This window comes from Chrysemys picta, chromosome 9 (genome assembly GCF_011386835.1).
Source record: "Chrysemys picta bellii isolate R12L10 chromosome 9, ASM1138683v2, whole genome shotgun sequence".
Taxonomy (NCBI): Eukaryota; Metazoa; Chordata; order Testudines; family Emydidae; genus Chrysemys; species Chrysemys picta.
In genome coordinates this window covers 25,508,168-25,517,182 of record NC_088799.1, presented here as the reverse complement: position 1 = coordinate 25,517,182, position 9,015 = coordinate 25,508,168, and the positions used below count along the sequence as shown (strand labels likewise).

At 40.9% G+C, this 9,015-nt stretch overlaps 1 protein-coding gene across 4 annotated transcripts in view; it reads left to right on the top strand.

The window, feature by feature from the left end:
* The first annotated feature begins 934 nt into the window (after positions 1–934).
* The window catches only part of ARHGEF26 (Rho guanine nucleotide exchange factor 26), a 114,267-nt gene continuing 106,186 nt past the window's right edge, over positions 935–9,015 (top strand). Inside the window, exons 1-4 of one of the 4 annotated variants that reach the window (XM_005286961.4) lie at positions 935–1,207; positions 1,643–2,774; positions 4,488–4,527; positions 8,135–8,280. In XM_005286961.4, coding sequence (XP_005287018.2) covers positions 1,203–1,207; positions 1,643–2,774; positions 4,488–4,527; positions 8,135–8,280 — 1,323 coding nt within the window. In that variant the 5' untranslated portion in view covers positions 935–1,202. The other 3 variants (XM_005286962.4, XM_005286963.5, XM_042853676.2) reach the window with 3 other exon arrangements.

The following is a 9,015-nucleotide window of genomic DNA, read 5'->3' as shown; positions in this document are numbered from 1 at the left end:
AGGTTAGCTGGGTGCTAATGGAGGCCCCTATTCCTGTCTAGATTTAGGGCAGGTCTACACTTAAATGCTGTAGCTGCATTGGTGCTGCTGTAGCACTTCAGGGAAGAGGCTATTCCACCAGTGGCAGAGCTGCTGTGGTTCGTGTAATTAATCCACTTCTGCAAGAGCAGTAGCTATGTTGACTGGACAAGCCTCACTGTTAACTTAGCATTATCTACGTCAGGCACAAGGTCAGTATAACTGTGTTGTTCAGGGGTGTGGATTTTTCACACCTGAGCAATGTAGTTATATTAGTGTAAATTTATAGTGTAGAGCAGATGTGGCCTGATGCAGCAGTGCGGTGTATGCACGAGGAGTACTCCCACAGTCACAGGGCCTAATGTGTTCTTTGCCTGGTGGCCTATGAAACAATTTGGCCATAATGTGTTAACTGCAGCAAAGGCTCTCCACCCCTGCAGTTTACATGTTGTTAGTGGGTTGGACCACACTAGCGTGACCAGACAGCAAGTGTGAAAAATCAGGATGGAGGGGAGGGGGTAATAGGCACCTATATGAAACAAAACTCCAAATTTTGGAACTGTCCCTATAAAATTGGGACATCTGGTCACCCTAGACCATGCTGTTTATGGCCAAGGGCTGCCCGGCTACAAACTCAAAGTTACAACTGCCAACAGCGCTGGCTCGAGACAAAGCCCGCCTGGCTCCAGACTTTTCCAAAAGGCCCGGGGTTGGGGGACTGGGCACAGCCCGGGGCCAGTCGAGAAGTCTTGAACCTTCCCACGACCTCTGGGGACCTGGGCTTCGCAGCTACTCTATCCCCCGAAACAGCGGGGCCGGGGACTCGCTGCCCCAAGCGGAGGAGCGGGGTGGCGCTGGAGCTGTGACTCCCCAGGCGCGGGGAGGGCGGTGCGAGCGCGGCCGGCCGCTGGGTGTCCGCAGGGAGGCGGCCTCTCTCCTGCCTGCTCCGCGGGGCTGCAGGGGAGGTGCTTGGCTCCCGGCGGGCGGGGGCGGCTCAGGTTGAAGGCTGCGTGGGTGGGTGGGGATCCCACTGAAGCAGAGCGCGGCGGGGGCTGGCTCTGCCCGTGCACCCCAGTCCCTGGCAGAGGCGGGCAGCGAGCGGCAGGTGGGGACGGGAGCGGCTGGCTAGCCGCCCCCCCCTCCCCGGGCGAGAGGCGCTTTCCCGCCTGCGGCCGCTCGCGGCGATGCGGTGAGTCCCTAGCAGCCGCTCTGGGGAGAATTGTTCCGCCTGGGTCCGGGCTTGGCGGGGGCAGCTGTGGGGCAGGCGCAGGGGCCCGCGTCGCTCCTCGCAGCTCTGGGGGTGGCTCGTTCGGTGCTGCCTCCCCCCGGCCGTGGGGCTCCCAGCAGGTGGGGCGCGTTGGCGGCGGGGTTGGGGTTACACCAGCCGAGTTCGGCTGTAAAGTTCGGCTCCCTGGCGGGGGGAAGCAGCTGTAGCGCTAGCTGCTGGGGCGGGGGGACTCTCGGGTGTTTCCCCCACCACTCTGAAAACTCTCTCCAACTTCCAACGCCGTGCTGTCGCGGCGGGGCGGGGGTGTAAGTGGCATTACCAGAAACCCCCTTTTGTAAGTACTGTTGGGGCTGTGTGTGAAATGACAAAGTTGTGCTTACTGCTGTTTCTTCGTAGTGCGGGGACTGAGCCTTTGCAGGATTTGTTGCTTCCTTCTTGCACTAGTGGTGACCCTAAGGAATTTGCTATGGATGGGGAAAGTGAAGTGGATTTTTCTAATAACAACATAACGCCACGGTGGTGGAGGAGATCAACCCCTCAGCTACACACCAAGAGCAAACCTAGACCCCAATCTTACCAGAGCCCCAATGGGGTCCTCTTTACAGATTTCCCTGTGGAAGACAGGGCTACATTCACTGTGACTCAGCCTGCTGAAACAATAGTTACTTCTCCAGTCAACAGATTAGTCCAAAGGAGCCCCTCTTTTAAATCCAACATGGGATCTGTGCCAAATGGAAAAATAGGGTCTCCAGAGTATAAAGCTGTATCCCCCCAACTTTCTTCTGACCAGGCATCTCAGGTCCTGAAATTGGTTTCAGATAACTTGATAAGTTTTGGTGGTACAGTAACATCAGCAGATGACACACTGCTTCATCCAGTGTTGATTTCCAGTCAATCAGCACTTATCCCAGAACATGAACAGACTGCTTTTATGCCAACTCCTGGGTCCTTACCTGGAAATATGCCTTCACTGAATAACAACAGAATGGCTGTTTTGCAGTTACAATCCAACCAGCTTTCTAAAAACCCAGAAAAGGCACTTGTGGGACCCTCATTGGTTTCCCAGACGGCTCCCTCACAGCAAAACTTAACTCTCCACAGACTGACATCTAATCAGAACCAGCTCCCAGAAAAACAGTCAATAGTTCTGAGTACAAATAGTCCTGCTGCGCTCAAAGTGGGGAAACAACAGATCATTCCTAGGAGTTTAGCTTCGGAGATAAAAGTGACAAACAAAACCAGCAACCAAAATGTGGAGACAAACAAAAGGGTCCACAAGGTCCGTAGCATGTTGGAGATGCTTAATATGCCTTTGGTAGCTGATGGTGATGAAGAGACAGAAGGTGACCTAGATAGCCCAGGGGCATTGAGAAGAGGATTGAGGTCTACTTCTTATCGAAGAGCAGTAGTGAGTGGCATTGACTCTGACAGTTCTACAAATTTTAAGAAAAAAAATAGAATGTCCCAGCCAATACTCAAAGCTGTTGTGGAGGACAAGGAGAAATTTTCTAGTTTAGGAAGAATAAAGGTGAGTAAACGGGTAGATGAAACTTATGCTTTCTTTTGAATGGTGCTGGCCACTTTAAAGGTAGTGATTAGCAGTCTAAGTATTTTCCATTAATGTGTTTGTTTCTGAGTTCATTATTTACTATTACAAACGTCTCTGTGGTCTTTGACAGGTATCAATGGTCACTTAACATTTCCTTAATTTTACTGTAATGAAAACAGTACTTTTAAAGAACACCATTAATTTGAAATCTAGCCATTTTAAAACATGAGCTAAAGGTAATTTCATATTCTATATTTGTCACTGAATCCCCCTACTGATTTAGTTTGGTTTTTTTTGCATTCATATTTACTTGTATTTAAAAATGTTTATCACACCCCTGTATATGTTTGAATAGGGGCGACAATGAAACTAACTTCACAAAGTGCTGCCTAATGCAGAAAGTAAATACAGTGGCAAAAAAGTAGTCCAACTAACCCCCGGCCCCCCATCTCTTTCAATTATAGTACGCTCATCTGTTACTTGTAAGAGTATGTTTTTAAAAAAAATTCAGGTAGAAGTGAACTTTTTAAATTGACAGAGTCCTTTTAAAGTATCTTGAAACAACCTCAGGTGTATCCTAAAAGCAGAATGTCTTATTTCAGTCCTCCAGATTTAATCCTTTTTGAGTAATAGTTTTATTACATTTTCTCCGGCTAAATTTATTATATTATAATTATGCCACAAAGCCTTGCTAAAAAAATTGTAAAACCCTTTTATAGCTTGAAAAAGTGTTATATCGTTGTCTTTTTTGTTGTATTTTATTTGCATTCTACCCTTCAAACATTGAGTGCTTTTAATAAATTGGTAGATTAAAAAGCTCTGCAGGGTGACTTGAAATTGTGCGGTAAAGCACTCCAGGCAAGGCATAATAGCTGTAACTAGTAGAATAATTATTAAGTGCATGACAGTTCTCAGGCAAACTAAAAATTTAGGGGCTTGGGGTTGGGAGCTTTCACAGAAATTACACAAACAAGCAGCTTCAGTAGATCAGATTGTAGGCCATATCATTCCATTAGATTTTTTTCCTGCAGACCTCCCCCAATGAAAGCACTGAGGAGTTCTGCTTAAAATAGGATGACATTATCTTGCCCTGTCTTTATACAGAGATGACTTTTTGTTGTTGTTGCTAGTGTTTTGTTTCATTTTGGGGTAATTTTTTTTTTTTTTTTTGGACCAGTTAAACTAGTAGTATTGAAGCACATAAAGATCTAAAATGTAGTTCACCAATAAGTTTGTTTTATTTCAGAGGGCTTGTTATGGTCCCAGAAATAGCTTTCATGGTGCTTTATGTCAATTTTTTGTAGCGTGAAGAGAAGGAAAGCTAGTCACTCTAACAAGAACAATGTATACTTGATAGGATATCTGAACCAATGAAATGCGAGTTTATTGAACTCTTGTAATGCTACAGAATGAAATAATTTTTAAGGTCTTTTTATTCAGTTTGTAGGAAAAATGCAATGTGATGAATGAGTAAGCCATTAGAAGAAAGTCCATAGCAACTTTAATGACACATCTGTAGTGAAACAATAGTTGTGTGAATAATTTGCTAATTGTCAAAAGTTTATAAACTAGGCCTTGAGTTTATAAACTCAGTGCCTTAGATAATATTAAATAAAATAGCATAACATTTGTTAAAGTCAGTGGCTTTGTGTTCTTATTTTCATGTTTCTTTTCTTTAAAAAAACATCCTAGAAGAAAGCACTGAAAGTACAAGGGACATTTGATGGGGAAGGTAAGCACTGGATTTTGTTGAAACTGGTTTTTATTATTTGAATGCATGTTCTGATAAAAATCTAAGCTTTCAAATGACCAAATAAATCTCAAGAGAAGCTGACTTCAAGAGAACAATATGTCAAAATACTGTAGATTTTATCAAAGAAAAGCATGTTAATTCAAGATTTTAGATTTCAGTTAACTATCAACTGGAAATACTTTTAATAATAATACAACTTCCATTAAATTCTGTTTGTAGAATTGCTTAAAGAATAGAGAAAGGCAGGTAAACAAATACCTTACACTTGAATATAAAAAGGAACTATTTATATGTATTTGTGTATATTGTTTAAGCTTCAGCTCTTATAAAAACACTGTGGGATTTGCATAAAATAAAGCCAATTCCTGCAAGCTGATTTCAGTGGTCAGATCTCTTACAGAGACTCCAACAGGGTGAATAAAAATCAATGATTTTTATTTAAAAAAAGTTTAAAAAATTGATTTTTTTATTTAAATCAGATTTTTTTGATAAAATGCTTTTTGAGGAAAAAACTATCTAAAGATACATTATAGCTCGAAGATATCTCATCATGGAATAGGGATTATAAATTCTAATTCTATAGTATGAGACAATATATTCATGTAATGTTTAAGAAAAGTTTTGTAAATGAGTTCCAATAGTTCATCAATTAGGGACCCAATCTTATGGGGTTCCACAGGCTTCTGTATAGATTATTTAGGTTAATCTTTCTATCTACCCAGTCAGACTCAGTGCTCCGTCTAGAAGATCCCATCAGAGATGCTTAGTTTTGCAGTTCTCAAAGGGTGGATTTGTGTCTCCAGATTTGCTTGTTAACAGCAAAAATGTTTTTAAATAAACGAATAATATATAGAGGTGAGAAATAACAAACCTCAACTCTGTTGTCCCTCTGCAAATTTGTGTACACAGAGTCAATTCCTTATCTCTCTCTAAAAGTGCAAAGTTTCAAAAAGTTCAATGAATAGAAGATTGTTGGTGGCAGAATAGATCTGGATAAGGAGAAGAAGTTTGGAGATAAATGTGAGAAGCGAGGGACATATGCTTGTTTTGTTAAAATATTATATGTTTACTGTTGAAGAAAAAATCCAGAATACTTAACGTTGTTGTTCTAGTTATATAAAACAATTTAAACGTCTGTCTGGTGATGTTCTCCTCCTAATGCACCATGGCAAGAAAATCCTCCAAATATAAATGATTAACCTGTTGAATTGGAGAGAATTCACCTCCCAGTGATGTCATAAATATCTGCTTCATTTACCTTTTGGAATAACCAAACAATCATTCATTTTCTGATATAGCTGTAAAACTAATATAAAAAGTTTTTAAAATAAATCACTGTTTAAAAATATATAGTGTGTACCTTCTAAAAATGAAACCTACATCTATCTCTGAGTTGTGAAGAATATGTATTAAGGTTATAACAACCAACAAGAATGCACTTTTATGTAGAAAACCATGATTAAATCGAGTCTTCCTGATTTAAATCAATTTAATTGCAGGTGTCAGGATTAACCTATGTGGATCAGGTTGCAGAATCGGGGGCAAGGTGCCATTTTCTGGGGTTTAGGAATAAGCCAGCATTCACCAATGCTTAGGAAAATTATCCCTGCAGTCTAATATAATCCTTTCTTTCTCGCTTTGACCCGTAAGCTTGTAGTCTTGGTCATTTTTGTTTCCACTCTTCTCTGCTCCTTTGACCCTGATTTTTGATAAATTGGCTGTGTTCTCTCCTCTCTATTTTACAACCAAACATTAGTCCATACTCTTGTAATCTCTCCTGACTATGGTAATTGGCACTCTCTCTGCTTGTTCATCTTTGATCTCTCCCCAAGTCCATTCAAAACCTAGTTGCCATGATCATCTTCCTTTCCCACTGCTTTGTCTCCTATTCTTTTCTTACCCCTGGTTACACTTGGGAGGGAGGATCGATCTAAGTTATGGAACTTCAGCTACGTGAATAACGTAGCTAAAGTCGACATACTTAGATCTACTTACCGCAGTGTCTTCACTGAGGTAGGTCGACTGCTGACGCTCCCCTGTCAACTCCACCTGTGCTTCTCGCTCCAGTGGAGTACTGGAGTGGACGAGAGAGCGCTCGGCCGTCGATTTATCGTGTCTTCACTAGACGCGATAAATCAACCCCCGCTGGATCGATCGCTCCGGAGGTAAGTGTAGACATGCCCTTAGTTTCTCAGGTCTCATGCACTGTTTAAGCAACTCTTTGCTTTTGAAGCAGTCCACAAATATGCCCTGCCTTCATTTTCTATGATACCTCCTTACTCTCTCCTGATTCTATGTCAAGGGTTTTCTTCTGACTGCTCCCTTTGTCTCTGTTGATCACTCCTTACTCCCTATAATGGCATTCAAGGTTCAGTTATTGTAAGCCAAGCTTCTATCCTCGAAAAGTTTATAAAAATCTCACATATTCTTTGGAGCATGCTGGCTATAATGATTTTGGCCCACGCTATATCCTTACTATAATTCTTTGGATTGTAAACTCTTTGGGCAAGGTCTTGTTTGTTTTTTTGGCAGAGTTCCCCTGTTACACAGCACCATATACAGTTATACTATGTGTTTATGATTATATGATGTATGTACACACCTTATAAACTCTAACCCTTATGTACAACCCTTCAGCAGAAGCGCTAATGGACACAGCAGCTAAAGCAAATCTGACCAAACAGTTTGACAAAAGAATTTAGCGGATTCTTAAAGACTCACTCAATCTCTTTCACTTTCCTCCCTACAAATAATAGGTTGTCCAAAACACCTGCCCCATTTTTAAAGTATTGTCAGCCTTTCTCCTATAAAACATTTCTTCTCTTTGTAGCTTAGTTCCTGTATTTTGAGTTCCCTCTTTCCCCATGTGCTTGTGCTTACTATATATATATGGCAAAAGAGTGTGAGCACTAGAAGAAGGTGGTCTCCATGTTTGTCCTCCTTCCCATGTGGTTTTGTTGCATTAATACTGGTAGCATTGAAGCACATAGAAGAGGAATCGGAATGCACATGGAAGTGTGCAGGCCCCACATTTAGCACGTCTCGGAAGATGATGTTTGGGTGTGCCCCACAGGCTCTGTCTTGGTCAGTCCTGATTTTAAAGTTCTGAAGTCAAAATTTGGGATGATTTTTCCTCCTTCCACAGTGAAATATGGAGATAATTTTTTAAGGCTAACAGTGTAAAAATTGCCATTGGTAATAGGTTCAATACCTTTTAAAATGTGCATGAGATAATCAGACACCTGGATTATTGACCTTACTGTTCTGATATGTTTTTTTGTTTTTTGTTTTTTAAATCTTTAGCTAGTTATGACACATTGCACAACAAATTGGGGGGAAATAAAGCTGTTTTCCTCAACAAAGGACACATCTGTTCTTTAATGTAGTCAGAAGGCATCTTTTTAATAGTGGCACAGTGATCCATTGTTACTGTGACACTGTCCATCTTAAATAAGACACTAACTTTGTCTTTGTTCATGCAATCTACAATTTGCTTTATTTCATTGTTTAAATGCTACTTATAACTCTTTTGAAAACAAATGGCATAACTTTCTGGCAATTAATGCCCCTTTCTTATGTATTTTAGAAACTGCAGTTTTGTATCAGAACTACAAAGAAAAAGCTCTGGACATAGATTCTGATGAAGATTCTGAGTCCAAAGAACAAAAATCAGAGGAAAGGATAGTTATTCAATATAAGCCTCTGAGATCAACATGGAGTCAGCTATCAGTGGTGAGTATTCAATGGTTACATAGCCAAAAATATATTATGCAAGAATGTATATAAGCAAGGATTTTATCTGCCAGTGGCATTTTCTGCTTGAAGTTTGACTTTCAGCCCCTTCTCAAATGTAAAGTGTTTGTGGACATTTTATTAATACTTGGAGTTGTAATTGCCCCAAGTGTTACAGATATGGGGCCAAATCCTGAAGTCCTAACTCTGCTTTACTCAGATCTTACCTGCACAAATCCCTCTACTCTTCAAGATGATTTAGTAAGGCCTATTGGAAATGTCTGTCTGCTGAAAAAGACAAAAGCCAGTATCTGTGAAGTGTTAAGATAAATTAAGTATCTATACAACAAAAACATAAGGAAAAATTAAATAAAGTGGATGACATGAAAAGAATCATTCGGTACCAGTGGAAATGATTGCTCTGGATTAACCTTGACTGGACATTGTTTGGTATTTATTGTCAATCAAAATAAACAGAGAGGCAAGGTGGGTGGGGTAATATCTTTTATTGGACCAACTTCTGTTGGTGAAAAAGAATAGCGCAGTGTAGGCTCGAAAGCTTGTTTTTTTCCATCAACAGAAGTTGGTTGGATAAAAGAGATTACCTCACCTCTCCGATATTCTTGGACCAACCTGGCTACACCAACACTACAGTCAAAATCAAGGATTTTTAAAAATGTATGTGTGTAAAACAAAGGATAGTGTATTGAAATTCAGCTTTACATTCTTACACAT